This window comes from Chaetomium strumarium (genome assembly GCF_033439665.1).
Source record: "Chaetomium strumarium strain CBS 333.67 chromosome Unknown B0T15scaffold_4, whole genome shotgun sequence".
Taxonomy (NCBI): domain Eukaryota; kingdom Fungi; phylum Ascomycota; class Sordariomycetes; order Sordariales; family Chaetomiaceae; genus Chaetomium; species Chaetomium strumarium.
In genome coordinates, this window is record NW_026944432.1 from 3,927,075 (window position 1) to 3,946,367 (window position 19,293).

A 19,293-nucleotide genomic window follows, 5' to 3' on the forward strand; every position below is an offset into this window, starting at 1 on the left:
TGTGCGGAGAAGACTCCGGATCCAATTACAATACGGGCATTATTCGACTTGGGGAGTTACCCGCTCTGCTAGGTAGTGACCGTACCGCGCCGAGTTGTCGACTTGCTCCAGTTACTTGTATCGGAAAAAAGTAGGGTCTACGTATAGGTATTCTATACCGACCTGTATGCCCTTTACCCCAAATGAGACCCCTGTCTGCTTGCACCGCCTGTCGGTGAGTGCTCCCCGCTCTCAATACTACAAACCCTTTCCTACACCTACCCCTGGTTGCTAAAGGAAAGACAAGTGACCGCCGCAAGCGATGCGACCGCCCGCGCTTAGGGACCAGCTGCACGTTCTGCATCCGACGAGGGCTCGAGTGCACCGTCGAGCAACATCCGTCTCCTGCCCGGGAGGATGGGTACGAGCCTCTGGTGAGCTCCCGTGGAGACGGAGCTGCTCCCATCTCGCCAGCGGCTCTCATGCCGGATTGGGAGCTGTGCAATGAGCTTGTCGACTTATACTTCCGGTACATTCACGTCGCGTTCCACAACCTGTTCCACAGGCCATCCTTCGAGGCCGGCGTTCTGGACGGGACGATCCCCAAGATTCTAGTCTTTGGCATCTTTGGCCTCTCCGCTCGCTTCTCTTCGCATCCTTACTTTGTGGATATTGATCCCCAGGAACGGGGCCGTCCTTACGCCAAAGAAGCCGAGCGGCTGCTTGACCTGCACAAGACGTGCTTGACAACAATCCAAGCATGCGTCCTGTTGGGGGCTATCCAGGTTGTCGAGATGGACTCGGCCACCGAATCGATCTTCTACACCATTGCTTGCCGGCTGGCCATGATACTGGATCTCCCAAATGCACCAGCTAAGACGCAGACCGAGCAAGAGGTGAACCTCAGAGGTGACATTCAACCATAGTCTCGCAAAATCGATTCTGTTTTTACCCTAACCCCTCGACAGTATGGTGGTCCGTCGTGGCAACGGACACGTGGTCATCCACGGCCTTGGCTCTCCCACGGGCGATCCAACCGCGCTATGACATCGACATGCCCATGGACGAGCGCGTGTTCCTAAAGTTGTCGCCAACTGAACCGCCAGTCTATCGCCAGCACGGCCCAGACCAATCCAAATCCCTAATTGCTCAGATGATCAAGCTCAACGGAATCCTGTACGACATCAACACCTTCAACACGAAAGCCACCACCGAAGTATTGCAGGAAGATCGCGTACTGGACTCGGTGGCGGAACTCTCCGCGGCGCTGGAAGCGTGGCAGTCAGAGTTGCCAGCTGACATGCAGTACAATGCCAATAATCTTCAGTACTGGGCCGACCTCGGCTGCGGCCCATCCTTCGTCGTGCTGCACATCAACTTCAACCACGCAAGCCAGCTGCTGTTCTACCGCTTCCTGCACAACAGTCTACACCATCCCGCCTCACCCGTGGCCGTCGATAGTGCCACTTTCGACTACGCAGCAAAGTGCCGATCCCACGCCGCCAACCTCTGCGAGATCATCTACGCCTCCTCCCTCCACGCCACCACCACCGAGGTGCAGTACCCCTTAGCCGGACACATGCTAGTGATCGCATCGACAGTGCACCTGCACACGCTGCTCTTCGGCACCGACGACGCCGAGATTGCGCGCGCCCGGGCCCGCCTCGAGCACAACTTCCAGATCATCAGCCGGCTGCAGCGCTACTGGCCCAGCCTGCAGGCTTCGTTCAGTAGGCTCCGCGCGTTTCACGCCGCGTGCATGGACGTGGATAAACATGAGGGCACTGATGTGACGTTTCGGTTGGACCGCTGGATGCTGAGGTTTCTGCTGGACTTTGCGAAGCCCGTGGATGTGGCGGAGAGGTACCGCGAGGGAGCGGATAATCCTGCCCTTTGGTTGCGGCTAGGGGAGACGGAAGGGTGGAAAGGGGGCTCGACGGAACCGGGACCGCCCTGACATATGCTGAAAGTATGCAACCGTGGTGGCTGGGATTTGAATGGGTCCCGTAGGATGGGATATGGTGATGGATTGCGAAAATGGTAGAAAATGAAGATGACACGTTCCGGACGCGACGCCTAAGGTAAGGTATGGACGCCGAATCGAGCACTAGTACTAAAAGGTTGCGCCGGGACTGGGTTATAACAGCCGTGGGCGAGCTTGGTTGGCTTTACATCGCAAGCATCTCATGGATCACATTCGGGTGTGTACCTAGTATGAACGCTGTAAGGACAGATGCTCACTTCCGGCCTGGTGATGACTCCTCCTCTTGAGCTGGCTTACGACCAATGCTCTCCAGCAAACCTAGAACCTTCAAGGTGGTACCGCTATTCTGATGGTCACCACGATCCAACCACCACTGTGGGGGGCGGCTAAACCTGGTCGTATTGCGATACGTCTCGATCAACCATTCCGCCGCAAGCTCTCGATTCTCGTGCCAGCCCTGGGGAAGCCATTCAGACCAGTACCGCCTAAACAGGTCCCCTCCCGACGGATACGGCCAGTATGCGACGATGGGCGAAAGTCGCGGTAACGAGGTCGGATCATTCTTTTTGGGTCTTTGTCATAGTCCGCGGTGAACTCGCGAATGTAGGCCCGGTTGAAGTCAATGAGAACCACGCTGTCGTCGGGCTTGACCATGATATTCCGCGGATGCACGTCGTAGCTCCTCACCCCAGTCTCCCACGGGATGATGATCTCGGCTTCAGAATGTTCTGGAGGACGCGGAGGCGGAAATCCTCGGGCGGCAACCGGGAGTAGTCGACCACACCTTTCTCACCATGCTTGTCCATGGTAGCCGGCAGCATCATGTCCAGCATGGATTCTCCCTCAACAAGCTCAATAAGGATCATCCGGACCCATCGCTGTTGGTTGGGCCGGCCCGTGTCCAGGGAGAAGGTCCATGATCCAAAGTAGGCCGGCACGACAGTTCCTCCAATGACGGGTTGCATCATCTTGTAGGCCCAGGCCTCGAGGCTGTAGTCACAGTCGGCGCGCAACATACAATCCCAGGGGAGAATGGGTCTACGACGGTGATCGAGCCGGGGATAGTCGACGCCGTCGTAAATCTTAGCGACGTACTCGACCGATCTGTCTCCGTCGAGCTGTCATAACCGACATGGGGCCCGCCAGAGGTTCCGGTGGCAAATGCTCACGAATGCGGAGTGTCGTGTTTGGGAGGTAAAACCCCCGACCAGTCGATGTTGCCGGAGATATGGTGTCGTCGGTCGAGAGCATGGTGCTAAGGTTGACTGGATGCTGGGTGCATTGCCTCAGGGGCTGTTGGAAGAATGCTTAGAAAGATTGAAGAACGAAGTCTGAATCTTGGCCGCTTGGGTGGCTTGCGCACCAACCAACTGCTAGGCAGCGACAACGTTTGCTTGGTGAACTGTGCAAAAAGCAAAAAGCGGTGAGCGCAGCACTGGTCAATCCGATGTCCAACACACGTCCATCGTAATAGTCTTTTGATGATCAGGATACATTGAGTTTCCCACGCGTCTTGATCTAATGTAGAGAACCACACATTGCTAAGCCTGCGCTTTCCATAACCCGCCTCCCACCGATTCGCTTTACCACCCACACCCGCCGTCAGTCTTGGAACGCGCAGTGTACCGGATGCGCCACAGACAGACCATTAAACATATCACAAGGCGCGACCCTACCAGTTTAATACGTGGAGCTGAGCAAGATCGTTGGGATGGGCACTTCGGGCGACTGTAGAGGAAGATCCTGTCTTGGACTCCTGGTTGATGTATGGAACTGCGACGCCGGTGCACTTTCGTTCGTACCGAGAGATTAGATAGGTGGCACAACATTACTATCCACATAGCTGAGTCGAAGTTGAATAGCAACCCGACTTACAACCCCCAGTCCTCTTTGATAAGCACGGCCGCCTTCTCCGCAACCATGTACACGGGCCCCTGCGTATGCTGGTCCGGAATCACGGGAAACACACTCGCATCCACAACCCGCAGCCCCTCCACGCCATACACCCTCAGCCGTTCGTCCACCACACCCCCCTTTTCCCTCGGTAACATGGCACACGTCCCGCTCGCGTGCCACACCGTCACGGCCGTCTCCCGGATGTAGTCCAGGATCTGCTCATCCGTCTGCACCGCGGGTCCGGGGTTCACCTCGCCGTGGTTAGGGCCAACCGTGTCGTTGTAAGTGGCAAACTTGGTGAGAATCTTGCGGAGGTTCCTGAACGCGTAGATAGCGACGGCCTGGTCTTCCGGGTGGACGTAGTACTTCAGGTCGATCTCGGGCGCGTCTGAGAGACTGTTTGACCGGATCGAAACAGATCCTCTGGACAAGGGCGCGACCAGGCCGGCGGTGAGGCTGATGTAGGACGTGTTGTATTCGTGGCTGCGGTAGTACGGAGACGGAACGTTGGGGTAATAAATAGTCTCGTAGTAATACTCGATATGTGCCTGGTTGGGCCGTTCTGATGCTAGTGTCGTGGCGTTGATGGATGTTAGGACGTCGGCGGGGATCTTTTCAAAGCCGTAGGATAGGCCGACTGGAGCGGTAAGGGGGCCTTTGGAGTCTTGGAATTCCTGTTCTGCCTTTTGGAGTTTGGACAAGTCGTGGTAGAGCGACGAGACGGATATCGAAGGGCCGACTTCAACATTGATGCTGAAGTAGGTGTGGTCCTGGAGGCTACGGGTTGCTGATTAGTTTACATCCCGCTATGACGCGGGTCTAGACCAACGTACTTCTGCCCGACATTTTCGTTGGCGAGGTAGACTTTGATGCCAGCCTTGTTAAGTGTCTCGGTGGGGCCGATACCCTTCGTTGCGTTAGCAGGACGCATCTTAGCGAGATCATGACCCGGGAACAGCCTACCGACAGCATGAGCAGCTGAGGAGTCTGAATAGAGCCAGCACTCATGATGACCTCCTTGTTCACTGTGACATTTAACGTCCGGCCTCCAAGGTAATCGAGGTAGACCACTCCAGTCGCTTTCAGCTTCCCAGCACCCTCCTCTAATATGAGCTGCTGTACCGGTGAGAAGGGCAAAACTCGGAGATTTGGCCTCTCCTTCGCCTCCATGTAGTAGTTGTCGTAACTTGAGCTTCGGTGGTACTTGTCGTCCATGGTGAGAGGCTCCTGCTTAGCTCCGACATTGCAGCCGGCATTCAGCTCCTGGACACTACCCGCACGTTAGCTTTGGCTTCCTCGTCACGATCACAGACGACAAGGCAGGCACGTACATCGGTACCTGGATGGCAGACAGCGACTCCACAAACGCAATGCTACCAGGAGTCCCGTTGACGTAAGGAGGATACGAGAGTTTGACCGGTCCCTGGCCATACAGGGAAGCGTCGAAGTCTTGTTGGGCAACTCTCTGTTGGGGAGGAACGAATGTGGTTGACTAAGAAGGTGGTACCATATTGCTTAGTCCTTGCTGAACCAGGGCTGCCCTATTCAGAACACAGCATACCTTCTTGAAGAACGGAAGAACCCCATCCCATCCCCAGCCGGCATTGCCTAGTGTCTCCCACAGGTCATAAAGGCCCGACGACCCCCTTCCATACGTCAACCCATTGATGGCTGAACTACCGCCCAGGCACCTCCCGCGGTTGTATGTCAGCTGTCGCCCATTGAGCCCTTCCTGCGGCAGTGTCGTAAATCCCCAGTCGATGGGCGAGCCCAACACCTGCAAGTCGGCGCCTGGTGCCTTATACGCAGCAACCTGATCCGGGGGACCACCGGCTTCAAGGACAAGAGCGGTCGTCTTCTCGTCCTCGGTTAAGCGGGCTGCTAGAGCAAGCCCAGCCGTGCCACCACCCACGATGACGAAGTCGTAGCTGCCGGTGTCCTGTCGCTTCTCATGATAGACTGGGGAGGCGCTGCTAAGGGCGGAGCAGAGCGCGAAGAGCGCGCCGGTTGTTCGGCCGAGAAGAACCATCGTAAGGGCAGGCCACACACACGTAGCAAAACGGTCCTAGCGAGAACAGGACCACCATAGTGAAGACTGAAGATATCTTATCCCTAATGACACATTGTTTACGGACTCCTTGTCCAGCGATACTGTGATGTCATCTCGCTCCGGCAGCTGAGACAAGGTAGTGGGTTCTTCGCAATAGTTTGGCCGTTCGTTGGAGCCGCTTATACCGTTCGTGAGTTAGCCTCCTGCATCTCACGTGGCGGCCGTGGAGATCGGCTCCTCTGAGATTCGGTGGACACTAGTAGACAACTTGCAGACGCCATGTATGTCATAATCCCCGGAGGACATGTTAGGTTCTAGAAAGACTTTGGAGCTTGGACCTTTTTCACCATACTTTTGGGGTCAACTCTGCGTGCTGTATAACCTCTCGCATTGAGTACATCGGCCGAGCCAGCGCTATCATCAAGGCCCTACTAAGCTGCTTTGCTGTAGGGGGCACCTCCGGCTGTGCGAAGAGTCGAAGACTCTGCACTGCAGACTGCGTGTAAAGTTCTTCGTATGTAACTCAGCCTGTGCTTTAACTGGAAAGTTGGTTTGAGTGGAGTGATGGAATGCGGCCGTATGTAGCAGCTGAGGTCAAGAAACTTGGTTCCCGTCCCGTCTTTACCGGTGGACTGGCGTCGGTTGTCGAGTTCGTACCTGGTGATATCGCCGATTCGGTGAAGTTGCGGACCTTTCCTCTAACCCGCAATGGGAAGTCGATCGACGCTGGGATCCCCACTAACACAGATTCAGTGACCCACTTACGATCTGGAACGTGCGCCGATCCTCTGTGCCTTGGAAATGCCATGCTGACAGAAAAACCAATGTCGAAGTGCCGTGGCAGCCAGCAAATGGATGGCAACCTCAACAAGTGATGAGTGTCTGGGCATGCCCCAATTGCTGAAGGATGCTTCAAGGACCCGGGAAATGCCGGTTACCAAATGATAGCTCGCTGTCGCATGCCGCAAACGATCGCCTGTGGATCTGAAAGCGGGCTGCATCGCAACCGGAGTTCGGTGTTGCCGGGGATAAGATCAGGTTTCCTGACACTCCCGTCCACTTGTCTGCCAAACACTTGCTCTTCCTAGGCTAACTCTTGCTCAATATCCAAGGACAGTGCTCTCATAATTCATTCCCTAGGAACACACGATCGATCATTCCCCAACTCTAGCACGCACGCCCTTCCTCATGCCACGCTTCCTGGCCTTCCCCAGCGGCGAAACCCGCCACTGCTTCGTCACCGGATCCAGACACTCCTTTTCGGCAGCGAGCCATTCGTTCACGACCATCTTCCGCCTCGCGTCCGACCTCGGCGTGATGGCCACGGGAAACTCCTCCGGCTGGCAGACAAACCCCTGCGTCAGCCTCTCCTGGTCCGGGATGATGGGCCTCCCCTGGCCGTCCATCGCCGGCGTGAAGTCAAACGCCCACAGCATGCGCGCCACGCCCAGGAACAGGCTCCTCTCGGCGACATGCATGCCCTGGCAGATGCGCCGGCCGGCGCCAAAGGTGAACTGGTCGCGCTTGGAGACATCCGGGTTGGCGGCGGCGTCGGCAAGGCTCTGGAAGTCGTTCTGGTAGCGGTCCGGGTTGAAGCGGCGCGGGTCCGGGTGGCGGGCGGGATCCATGTGGATGGCCCACACGTTGTTGAGGACGCCGGCGTTCTTGGGGATCAGGTAGCCGTCGTACCAGTCGTCCTGGGTCACGGCGTGCGGCACGGCGCCCAGGATGGCGCACGGCATCCACCGGAGCGTCTCCTTGACGATGGCGCGGATGTACTGCAGCTGCCGCTCGTCGTCCATGGTTGGCATCCGGTCAGGGCCCGCCACACGGTCGATCTCTTCGTGCGCCTTCTTCTGCACGTCCGGGTACAGCAGCATGGCTTGCACAAAGGCGTAGAGAGTGCTGGATGTCGTGTCGGAGCCCGCCTCGAGGAGCGTGCCGGTAAAGTAGCACGCTTCGTCGTCCGAGAAACCTTCCGTCTCCTGCGCAGCGACGAGGTCCTCGCTGGCGCAGGGCATGATGGTGCCGGCGTTGGCCTGTTCCTTGGCCTTGAGCCAGTGTCCGAGGTAGAGTTCCTTCTCCTTCCTGTGCAGCTCCTTTGCCTTGGCGCAAACCGGCATCAGGAAATCCGGCAGCCAGCGGAGCCAGGGGAAGAAGTCCACCAGCGCGGCTATCCCCGTCTGGTTCAGCTCGGCAAACTCCTCGAAGCCGTCGAAGAGCTGCGCCATCTTCTCGTCGCCATACGTCGCCGACCGCCAGCCAAAGACCATGGTCGTGGTCAGCGAGTTGGTGTAGCGGCGGATGTTGTACATGCAGCGCTCGGGCTGCGTGACCATCTCGTACAGCATCTGCTTGTTCTCGAGCATCTGATACGGCTCGTAGGACTTGGCCACTGTGACGTTGAGCAGCGAGTGCGCCAGCTTGCGCCACATCCGCCACGTCCCGCCGTACGGCAGCATGAGCATGCGCAGGTCCCCGCTGCAAAGCGTCTGGCCGATATACATCTCCTGACGGTGCGAGTAGATGTTGCTTCTCTTGTCCAGCAGGTCTTTGACCGCCCTATCCGTCGAAAGGACAACCAGGATCTTCGTGCCGAGGATCAGGCTGTAGATTGGCCCGTATTCCCGCGCCCATTTCTCGAACTGGAGGTGGGCATCACGCGTGGGCATCTGAACCCATCATTAGACTGGGTTCATTCGACGGTCCTGCACCTGTATTTCCATACCTGGTGGAGATTCCCAATAATGGGCAGTGTCGGTGGGCCGGGGGGTAGGTTCTTGGGTCGTCTGCCGGAAAGCAGAAGCCGGACGACGATGGCCACCGCCACGACAATGGGCAGAAGGTTCGTGAGCAGCGTCATCGGATCCGATAACCGATGATGCACCGATGCAGGCGGTAACCGTCCTAGGTATGTACTTTCCTCTGAAGGCTACGCACCTTGCTAGCCTTCGATGTATTATCGGAGATGAAGTCAATTACAGGCTCGCTCGACGCTGCGGAAGTCAAGCGTCGGGGATGAATGGAAATGGGAAGCTGCTCGCTCCCGCTTGGAGACGTCGCATGGTAATCTATATCCCCAACAATGCTTGGTCGTATACCCCGCTCTTCGGCGTATTACTCTACGTCAAGATGGGCGTGATAGGCGGATATAACGGCTGCAGCTGGCCTAGAGTCGCCCTTCAGTCATCCAATAAGGCGGGGGTGGCGGTAGCAGATGCTGCTGAGGGTGCAGCGGGATCTGCATGGCATGCGTCTGCGGTGATACCGTTTTGGTGGAGGGATGACAGGTCCGGGAACGACGGGGGAGGATGTGAACCACCAGAAGTGGGCGAAGAGCTTATTGACATTGCAGAGGCTGACTTGATTGTACCTCAAAGAGGGCCATGGACCATCGCCAGGCTTGTCTCGTCAACAGAGGCCAGAGGATCGCTGTGTGCATCAGCGCCAGCATACTCCGATCACCTGGTTGAATGGGAGGCGCATCGTTGGCCATCAAAAGAAACCAGGCAGTATTCGTGGCATTCTCTGATGAGTCGCTAGACTCGGAATCCAATGTCAGATCCGAGTCTCTAAAAATACATGTCCCGTCGTTTACAATATTCCTGAAGGATAACAGTGCCATAATGGAATCATGGATTCCTGGAACGTCGAATACCAAGATAAACCCCGAATTTACGCTCCAGAATACGGTGACGACTCTCGGACTCATTATGTGGAGGAGCCAATCGGGCAAGGCCGGCAAAGGAGCCGGCTTCCGAGCACCAGTCCGTAATCAGCACGAGCTAGACGGCCACCCGCAGTTCGACGTCTTAAGCTGACATGACAGCTCTCTCTTTGTGTAACACCACCAGGCCGACAGTTTCAGCAGAGCCAAAGGAATCCGGCTGTGACATCTCAAGTGAGTTTCAACAATAGCCGGCCGGCCAACGGCGGCGGTGGAAGGCGGGAGGTAGGCGACGGTCCGAGGTCGTGGTGGGTAGTAGTTCGAGTATAAATCGGTCCATGATTCTCTGCCTTTGGATCGTTCTTCTCCGTATCAACGTAACAACTCGCAAGCTCCCATCATCTAACTACTATATTTCTGCCTTCTCCCCAAGCCTCGACGACTCTACCAACTTCAGTCTACAACTCCTCAAACGTGAGTTTGCGCCTATCTCAACGGTCCACCCACTCCCGGGAACACACCAAGTCGCTAGGAAACACAAGCTCTAACAAGCCGCAGGCTCACGCAAAAGCAACCAACCATGTGCACTTGGAACTACCAGTACTACACCTACACCGGCTGCAGCCATACTCCCCGCGGTGACAAGGAGATCACGCCATGCAAGAACGCCAACCGGCCTTTGCACCCAAAGCCGGCGAGGGGTACCGATAGGCACATGGGGGAGATGCCCGGCAAGTGCGACGACTGTGAGGCGCGGGAGCGGCGCAAGGCTCCCAGCCGAGGCAGCCAGACCAGTGGTCGTTCGCGCTGAGAAGTAGGAGTCAAGGCCCACGTGGGAGGCTCGGGCTGCCTCGCTTTCCACTGCTAGGTTTGGTGGAAGAAAGCATGGAAAGACTGCGGGTCGGATCTGGAGGGCGGAGCTAGATGATGCGGGCCATCTTCAGTACTAGGGACCTAAGGTAGTCACGTTACGCCGGGTGCAACTACAATACAGCCTATCGTCTGTCAGCCGCGATCCTCGCCTGCCCCGGAACTTGGCTACGATTCTCTGTCGGGTGCAAGATGTGACCGTGAGAATGAGTCTGGAAGATGCTAGAACGTGACTGGCTCCGTGATTGTGGTGTAAAGCGGGGGTATCGTAGGATCGTTATGGGAGCAAGTTACCTTCCGGCAACGCTTCCTTGGTGGGAAGGACGGAGCCCCGTGCTGTCCGGCAGCCTCCTATAGCTGTTAACTGTCTCTTGCCCCACGGATGCGTCAAGACGTGGTTTATTATCCTCTTTCTCGCCGTCGGGTCTGGAGAAAGAGGGGAGTAGATTTTAGGCTTTGGGGGTGGGGAGGGAAGGGGAAGGAGGGAAGTTCCGACAGGTATTAGCAAGCCGGGTACTAAGCCGTGAGGGACTGAGGGTCGCGTCATGAGTTCATATCCTCGACGATAATCCCGAACGACCACGCGAATAGGGAACAGGATCCTGGTGCCGAAAAATTAAAATGCGTCTCTATCGTGAACGTGTGGGGGGTGTTGTGCGGTGGGAGTGAACAAAGTAGAATTGGCGACGACTTCCAAGTTCCGGCTTCCGTCGCCGGCGCCGTTTGTAATTTGTAGTCGTTAGGGCGCGTGACGAGGCGGGTCAGCTAATAAGTCAGCAATTGCTGTTCTGTGCCAGGCAAGATTTGCGCCTTAATAATTACATCGTATTCGAGTATTCCATTACCGCGTCATGTTTTTGGACCCCAACTGTCTGACAAATCCAAGGACAGATTGACGCTGTGTTCTTTGATCGGGGTTAGAGTACGGTACGGATAGCAGCATCCGAGATAACTGCATTTATTTAAGACCCGCGTCTGGACGGAGGGGCAGGTGCGATCGCATGGCATGCCATCACGATCTCCGCACCGAATCTGTAAGACCCCAAACACTGCCATCTTGACCCATCATAGCAATCCAGCAACAAGCAAAGAGAGAGCGAGAGAGAGCACATCATGGCATCGCCAATTGAACCTTTCAAGATCAACGTTCCCGACTCAGCCATCAAGAGTCTCCAAGACAAACTCGGACTTACCACATGGCCCGATGAGGTCGATTTCTCCAATGACTGGAATTACGGCGCGCCTTTGGCAGACATCAAGCGGCTGGCGACCTACTGGAAGGACAGGTTTGACTGGCGCGCTCATGAGCACAAGCTCAACCAACTCCCGCAATTTACTACCGCGATCAACGTCGACGGCTTCGGCGACCTGCAAGTCCACTTCCTCTATGAGAAGAGTCCAAAGCGTCCCAGCATCCCGCTCCTCTTCTGTCACGGCTGGCCGGGCAGCTTCTTAGAGGTCGTGAAGATTCTGCCTCTCCTGACCAATCCTATGGACCCGTCCCAGCCAGCTTTCGATGTCGTGGCGCCATCTCTGCCGAATTTCGGCTTCTCCTCAGCAACAAAGAAGCCAGGTTTCACCATCCAGCACTACGCCGAGGTCTGCCACAAGCTGATGCAGAAGCTGGGCTATCAGCGCTACGCCACACAGGGCGGCGACTGGGGCTGGGCCGTGACGCGCATGATGGGGCTGCTCTACCCCAAACACTGCCTGGCCTCGCACCTCAACTTCGTGCGCGTAAACAACCGCCCCTCTTTCCGCAGCAATCCCCTGCTTTACATCCAGGACCTCCTGAGCTCGTACACTGAAGCCGAAAAAGCAGGTCTTGCTCGCACGAAGTGGTTCATGGAGGAAGGCTTCGGTTACAATCTAGAGCAGAGCACCAAACCGTCGACACTAGGCTTTGCGCTGGCAGATTCGCCCGTCGCCGTTCTGGCATGGATCTACGAAAAGCTACACGATTGGACAGACTCGTACCCGTGGACCGACGACGAGGTGCTGGAGTGGGTCAGCGTGTACCAATTCAGCACCGCCGGGCCGGCGGCGAGCGTCAGGATCTACTATGAGAACATGCACACAAATGCTAAGTTCACGAGGAAGATCAATGGCTATGTTCCCGACGTCAAGCTAGGCCTCTCGTACTTCCCCAAGGACTTGGTGGTGCCGCCTCGGACTTGGGGACGCACGCTTGGGCCTGTGGTGTACGAGAAGGTCCATCCGGACGGCGGGCACTTTGCGGCGCACGAGAGGCCTGAGGAGTTGGTGAAGGACTTGAGGGAGATGTTTGCTCAGAGGGATGTAGCACGGGGATTAGCTTCTGAAGCCTAAGTCGTACTTAAGGACAATCAGTCATTAGAGTTATCTATGTAACCCCCTTCCTATCTCCTATCCCACCCCCATGAGACCGTTGAGAGAGGACTCGATTTGTATGGCTATCGAAACTCTGCGGCTTTAGCTCATGCCTTCAAGCTCGTTCCCTTTCTATTTTAACCAAGTTTGACTTTTCACTCTTTAATATTCTAAGTGCGAGACACTTATGGAGATGTTATCGTGAACTGGATTCGGGGCTTGGGTGAGAAACGATATCGGATGACTGGGAGCCTGTAGAAAAATGGATTAATAGCATTCACCTTATCGGGCTTGGTACAGGACGATATCCAATATCTACAGTGATTTGTCTCAGCCAACCCGGATAGTTGCATGATCAAAAGCTACCTCGCTCTGATCAGTACTAGGATGACCCGGTACATAAGGTACCAGGTACCTACCGTATGTATCATATTGCACAAGCATGCAATGAGTATTACACCTACCAAGTAGAAGCCGATATGTAAGGTATCTTACAGGATATATCGTAATTTTATCTCTCTCCGCTCGTCACGGACAGTAACGTTATGTTCTCTGCCTGAACCGGCCTGCCTGTGCTCCCAATACTTCTACAACAGAGTACAATGGAACGCGCACATTACAAAACACGTCGCTTCGTCCTATCAGATGTTGTTAGGAACTCCGTGCTGAAACCATAAAAGTTTCCCCGCGCGAGTGGCTGCATTCGGCAACCTGCCAAGCCAGCGCTGATACCGTGATGGCGCCAACGGCATCAATGACACATGATGTGTCCCAAGCGGGGTGAGAGATACGTCGTCAACCTTGAAGTGGAATGTCATCTCCGGTCCCAACTGGCTTAAGCCTCAAAATTCCTCCACGTCCCCGACAACCTGGAACCTTGGATCGGACGGCACCTCTCACTGTGTTCGCTATGGAAGTAGTAGCTCACGCCGAAGGGGGGTTTTAGTTGACGGCAGCCGCACAAGTCCAGCTCCCCGGTGTGACAGTGGCACAGCCGGGCGGTAAGGGTCGCAAGACGGAAAGGCGGTCTGGAGAACCAATCAGGTAATGCAGGTCCTGCATGTTGCTGTGGCTGCGCAGGAGACTGAAACAACCATCAGCATTACTTAAAGGACGCCAAATCCGCACAATGAAGATCCATCTGACACTGTTTCAGTTCAAACATCTTTCTAGGCCACCATCGTCGCATACATTCAGATAGAGTTGTTCCAAGTCCATCAAGATGCCGGACACCAACAGGCCACGGACGCCAACCTTTCGCGTCAGCGCCTCTGAAAACGCCAACTCTCCCTTCACATTCACTGGGGCTTTCCAGGGCAACACATCTACGCCACCGCGGCCGTCAGCCAACTCTCCTCGGCATCTATCTCCCAGGAGCGGATCCCGTCCGGGAACGCCTCGAGGAAGGTCACTCAGTCCACACTATCGCGTCGGTGGTATGGCAAATCGAGCTTCCACTTCTGTAAACGGCTCATTCGGGCGGTTTCCGCCATATTCCTTTGGCATGGGCGAGCTTTGGGCAGCATTGCCAACGACCGGCCCACACCCGATGTCTGCGATAGACGCTCCGACCTCTTCTCCTAGCCTGACGTTCGAAGACCAGGGTAACGGAGAAGCACAAGGCAAGAGGCCGGTATTCTACGAGTTTGGCCAAGAAAGACCGGCCCAGTTCTCGCTGCGCCTTCTACACAATACCACACCACTACCATCGCGTGAGACCTCTCCCCAGTCAGGCGCATCCGGAGAGGGCGCCGACAGCCGTTCTGGCACGCCAGCGCATTTGGCCCTGTTCCCTCCAGGGCGCATGACTCACCGCAATCGAACTTCAGACGTTTCCATCGCTTCCGACCTGGAGGAGGGGCCCACTGCAAACCCATACGATGTCCGCAACGAAAGAGGCCCAGTTCATCGCTTCTTCACGGCCGAGTTCCAGTCAACTCTGCAGGCCGGTTTGGGGATTGCCAAAGACACGTTAGCTGAGTTGGAGGGCTTGGACGGACTGGTGCAGAGCGACAGGGACTTGGAAAGGCTTCTGTCTGATGCGAAAGAGCTATGTGCTTTTCAGGGGACGGATACGAAAACCATCGCCGTGTTGGGGGACTCCGGAGAAGGTAGGCGTCGCCAACGTTGTTCTTGTTCCCAGACGCGAATGAATGCTGATTCCTGATCCCACAGGCAAAAGCAGCTTGATCAATTCTCTGTTGCACTTCCCCGGGATCGCCAAGACCGTAAGGACTACCTCCCCCCTCGGTATGTGTTTATGGTGACCCCTTCTGACCTTCTCTCTGTTTCAGGGCGACATTGGCTCGGCGTGCACTTCCGTTGTCACCGAGTACTGGCAAAAGACGCGCGAGCATACCGCTCCCATCACCATCGAGGTGGAGCACTTGTCCGGGTCCGCGACCGAGGATGTCATTAAGGAACTGCTGTGGAGCTACCGGCAGCTGTACCTCCCGGGCGTCGAAGACGAAGGAACCTCGGCTGAGGACTACGCTCGGTACCAGCGCGAGTCTGCTCAAGCTTGGTCCGCCCTGGAGGCCGCGTTCAAGCACAAGCCGGAGTTCAAGGAGGAGATGCTGCGGGATATGTCGGAGGGTGCCATGGAGCGGCTCACGGAGCAGTTGATTGGATGGTCACGGGAGATCGAGTGGCCCGACGGCACTGGCGATGGCGTCTGGCGGTCGACTGCGAACACGGCCGAGGAATGTGCCAGGAAAACCGCCGTTTTCATGCAGGACCGGTACTGGCCGTTCACCAAAGTCATCCGAGTCTACCTCAACGCGCAGGTGCTCAAGACTGGCGTTGTTCTTGCGGATCTGCCTGGTTCGTTCCTTCTTGGTGCCAGGTCAAGGTTGAGTCTGGTCTAACTTGCTGCTGGGCAGGCCTGCAGGACACAAACCTCGCCAGGGTGCGCGCGACACACGACTACCTACTGAAGTGCAACCATATCTTCATTGTTGCCAAGATATCGCGAGCCATCACGGACCGGTCACTACAGTCATCGCTCTTCTCGGTTCTATCGCGCCATGTTCCGTTGGAATGGGAGGAATCAGCCGCTCAAAGCTTGAGGATCGCCGTCGTGTGCACCAAGACCGAGGTACCGCTACTCACTCCTACTGAGAAGAGGAACCTCAAGACAAGGCTGACTTTGCTCCATTTTGAAGGACATTGACATTAAATCAGACAGGCGAGAATTCTGCGGACCAGACAAAGTAATCCTCGACTCCGTCATGGACAACCTGGAGGCGCAAATTGAGGACGCGAAGGCCAGGGGCAACAGGATGCAAAAGAAGGCGTTGAAGCAACAGTGCGTTCCAAGTTCCCGACTTCATTTACTTACCTACGCAGATCGGCTATGGTCCTTGCTAACGTACCAATCCTATTATTATTGCTGTATCAGGCGCGAGCTGCTCCTGATCAACGCCCGCAACGCCCATGTAACCTCCGGTCTGCAGGCAGCATATGCTACCAAAGCACCAGGCGGACGTCTGGACGTGTTCTGCGTCTCCAACAAATGGTATGACAAATACTCTCGGAAGGGAAATCGCGAACTTGTCCAGGCAAGCGGCATTCCGGCTCTGCGGCAATTTTGTCATAGCCTCGCGGCCGATGCGCAGCTCAGGGAGGCGATTCATTTCTTACGATCGAGGGTATTTACTTTGGTCAATTCAGCGGAACTGTGGGTTGGTGGACGCTTGAGAAGAAGACAGCCACGAACGAGCGACCATGGGGAAGCCCTCAGGGAGGCTCAAAGGATCAATGGTGGCATGGTAAGACGGCCTTTATACCCCCCCCCCCCCCCCCCCCCCCCCGGGCTATTCTCTGCATCTCATCTCTCACCCCTTGCGATACAGACTGACTTTGATATAGATGGACGTGTTCGTTGCCGCAATCAACACGCTAGTGGCCGATTTCCGGTCCTGCTTTGTGGAGCAAGTCCTTAACATTATCGGTACGGATGACCCTTTGATGACGGAAGGGTTTAGTCTTATGCTGAACAAGTTTGCAGATAACCGACACCAGACCTGGGAAAAAGCGGCGCATGCGGAGGCTAAGCCATGGAGAGATGTATGGTCCAGTCTTTGATGACCCTGCCGGATAACCGCAGACATGACTAACGATGCTTATTAGTGGCACTGGAGTACGGATACTGCTTCATAATCCGCCCCCTGCTGATCTTGCGTTCTAACATACCCGGGGTGTAGCACAATACGATGCGTGGTGTCGCAACAATGGCTACCACTGTACTCCAAAGCGCGGCAGAGTCGACTGGAATGCCAAGATCATCTGGAAGCTGCGTGCCGAACTCGACTTCCAGTGGGACATTGTCCAAGAAGAGATTCGCAGTGTCTTCGACGAGTTACTGGCCACGGTCTCTGAGCAGTTTGGAGCACTCGATACAGCCGTCTCGACGATCCTCTCCACCACCGATGGATCCAGCGAATTCTGCACACAGCTGTCGGCCATCGTCGGGCCCAGGATCGAGAGCATGAAGTACCGCCTGACTCGGGCCCAAGAGAAGTTCGCCCGCGATGTGAAGTAAGTCTGCAACCCAACAAAAACTCAGAATGGCAAGTCAGGCAGACTATAAACACTCATCTACTGTGCTTGCAAAGGCAAATTCGTCGTTACGCGTCCGAGCCAAGCCACGGCTCCTACATCTTGGATGCTATGATCCCAGCCTACAGAGTGGCTAGTAACCAATACGGTACGTGCTCATGTCCACGTTTCGACGCCGAAGGTAGCAAGTATGTTCAGGCTGACGCGGAACCAGGAACTGGCAAGAACAAGAGACAGATCGACATCATCGAGAATCGTATTACAGATGGCGTGCTATTCCCAGGGGCTGCCATTGCTCTCCAAGATCGAATAGACGCGCTTCTTCAACAGCTCAAGACGACCTTGACAAGCACTTTGGCGCAAGCTGTCGAGGATGTCGCAACGGACCTTCGATTTGTGCTCTCTACTCTCGTTGAGATTCAGCGAAACGATGTCGGGCATGAAGCAGAGAGGACCAGATTGGCTGAGGTCCGCGAGAGGTTGGGAATGCTGAAAGTTCGGGCTGAGGATGTATGCAGGGCGCTGTCAAGTGAAGAGTCTTGAGCGCTGAGTGTTGAAATCAGGGGCAGAGACCACAAACTAGGCAGGCACTGGAGGTACCGGTACAGCAGGAACAAAGGATAGAAGGCTAGGAACCAGGCTTTGTATGTACATAAGGAACCAAGGTCCCCAGAGTCTCAGACTCCTCAAGCAAGCAATACAACCTCCCGACTAACGGTCTGCAGCGGAGATCTTTTAGAGTCGAGCACAGAGGAACCACGAAACCCATCCGCACACACCAAAAACAGACGTCTATTCCTGATGGAGGCTATAGGGAATCATTAACCCTCATGGAGCTTCACTTGGGCATCAGAGAACAGGCAAGGGAATAACCTCCTCAGTATTATTACTAGGTAGCTAGCATTGCTGGAGAGTTGTTGAATGACACTTGGAGCAGACCATCCGATATGTATCTGTACCTCCACACCGGTGCGATCCCGGTCCTAAGGTACAGGTAGCAAGGATGCCAACAGCTGCTCAAGCGCAGGCATCGCAAACGGCCCGAGCCGCAGAGAGCACAGCCAAGGCATTGGTAAGATCGCAGTTGGCAAGGACACACGACGTGGCGCCGGATTGGACCGTGTCAAAGTTGCCACACATGCACGAGTAATCGGTCTCAGCACAGCCAACAGCGGCGACGGCGTCGGCGATGCAGGGGTACTAATAGTTTAATTTCTCATGAGTGTGTGCGTTATGTAAGGGAGGGGCTATGCCTGTTGGTAAAGGAACACAGAACTTACACCGCAGGCTGGGATGTTGTCGACCTCCGGGCAAGCAGCCTGGCGCTTCATAGTTGGGCCGGCCGAGACGGCAGCGGCGAGGGTAGCGATAAGGATGGTGGAGAAGTGCATTGTGGTGTCTGGAGGCTGGAAGTGCTCTTGGAGTCTTGTGTTGGCTTGGAAGGTCCACGGGTCAGGGGTGCTTGTGGTGCTGAGGAATGGAAGATGTCGATAGACTCACGGAGAGAGGAGGAAAAGGGGATATTTATACTTTTCCTCTCTCGTCAACTAATCTGACGTTTGTCCTTCCAACTTGCAAGGCCAAGAAGTGTCCGTCCTCCCATGGGGATGTTCTCCTTGTCACAGGGCACCCTCTAACTTGGCCTGACCCCTTTCCTAGGTCCGCCAATGCTTGTTGAATTGCTCTCAGCGTAAGAGCTTTGCAAGTCCCTACACTCATGTAAGGCGGACCCAGCCAATGATTCCAGTAGCCTTCGCGTCCTGTAAGCGGAGGTCCTATCTCGACCCTCGCAAGATTCTACAATAATGTAAGTACAGGTCACGATACTACTTGTCATGCAACTGACGTGTCCGTGCGGGCACACCTCGCGGCACCCGAGTACGCAACGCATCTCAGATCGTCGTCTACCCAATATGAGATCAAGCCGGATGTGATATC

The 19,293-nt window shown here is 55.6% G+C and overlaps 7 protein-coding genes across 7 annotated transcripts; 3 read left to right on the forward strand and 4 right to left on the reverse strand.

Moving 5' to 3' along the window:
• Window positions 1–38: 38 nt before the first annotated feature.
• B0T15DRAFT_534818 (uncharacterized protein) lies at window positions 39–2,210 on the forward strand. Its single transcript, XM_062869460.1, has 3 exons — window positions 39–214; window positions 287–888; window positions 948–2,210. The coding sequence occupies exons 1-3, from the start codon at window positions 183–185 to the stop codon at window positions 1,934–1,936; spliced, it is 1,623 nt and encodes a 540-aa protein (XP_062722033.1). The 5' UTR covers window positions 39–182; the 3' UTR covers window positions 1,937–2,210.
• Window positions 2,211–2,374: 164 nt separating this feature from the next.
• Window positions 2,375–3,219, reverse strand: B0T15DRAFT_534821 (uncharacterized protein). Its single transcript, XM_062869461.1, is given in 2 exon segments — window positions 2,375–2,453; window positions 2,472–3,219. 1 exon segment carries the CDS (start codon window positions 2,977–2,979, stop codon window positions 2,647–2,649), a length of 333 nt encoding a protein of 110 aa, XP_062722034.1. The 5' UTR covers window positions 2,980–3,219; the 3' UTR covers window positions 2,375–2,453; window positions 2,472–2,646.
• Window positions 3,220–3,407: 188 nt separating this feature from the next.
• On the reverse strand, window positions 3,408–6,183 carry B0T15DRAFT_222984 (glucose-methanol-choline oxidoreductase). The gene is made up of 5 exons (XM_062862833.1): window positions 5,421–6,183; window positions 5,191–5,351; window positions 4,823–5,129; window positions 4,693–4,766; window positions 3,408–4,636 (listed from the first exon to the last, which is right to left on the reverse strand). The coding sequence occupies exons 1-5, from the start codon at window positions 5,886–5,888 to the stop codon at window positions 3,835–3,837; spliced, it is 1,812 nt and encodes a 603-aa protein (XP_062722035.1). The 5' UTR covers window positions 5,889–6,183; the 3' UTR covers window positions 3,408–3,834.
• Window positions 6,184–7,063: 880 nt separating this feature from the next.
• On the reverse strand, window positions 7,064–8,772 carry B0T15DRAFT_397791 (cytochrome P450; the record flags this gene model as incomplete). The annotated part of the gene is made up of 2 exons (XM_062864923.1): window positions 7,064–8,581; window positions 8,722–8,772. The coding sequence occupies 2 exons, from the start codon at window positions 8,770–8,772 to the stop codon at window positions 7,064–7,066; spliced, it is 1,569 nt and encodes a 522-aa protein (XP_062722036.1).
• A 2,672-nt stretch (window positions 8,773–11,444) lies between these two features.
• Window positions 11,445–13,108, forward strand: B0T15DRAFT_534831 (Alpha/Beta hydrolase protein). The gene has a single exon (XM_062869462.1). It carries the CDS (start codon window positions 11,560–11,562, stop codon window positions 12,772–12,774), a length of 1,215 nt encoding a protein of 404 aa, XP_062722037.1. The 5' UTR covers window positions 11,445–11,559; the 3' UTR covers window positions 12,775–13,108.
• A 1,491-nt stretch (window positions 13,109–14,599) lies between these two features.
• B0T15DRAFT_396538 (uncharacterized protein) lies at window positions 14,600–17,898 on the forward strand (the record flags this gene model as incomplete). Its single annotated transcript, XM_062864843.1, has 10 exons — window positions 14,600–14,912; window positions 14,971–15,023; window positions 15,090–15,618; window positions 15,678–15,892; window positions 15,960–16,102; window positions 16,196–16,478; window positions 16,666–16,873; window positions 17,001–17,334; window positions 17,412–17,503; window positions 17,570–17,898. The coding sequence occupies 10 exons, from the start codon at window positions 14,600–14,602 to the stop codon at window positions 17,896–17,898; spliced, it is 2,499 nt and encodes an 832-aa protein (XP_062722038.1).
• A 237-nt stretch (window positions 17,899–18,135) lies between these two features.
• Window positions 18,136–18,819, reverse strand: B0T15DRAFT_223147 (uncharacterized protein). Its single transcript, XM_062862835.1, has 2 exons — window positions 18,636–18,819; window positions 18,136–18,555 (listed from the first exon to the last, which is right to left on the reverse strand). The coding sequence occupies exons 1-2, from the start codon at window positions 18,744–18,746 to the stop codon at window positions 18,373–18,375; spliced, it is 294 nt and encodes a 97-aa protein (XP_062722039.1). The 5' UTR covers window positions 18,747–18,819; the 3' UTR covers window positions 18,136–18,372.
• Window positions 18,820–19,293: the final 474 nt, after the last annotated feature.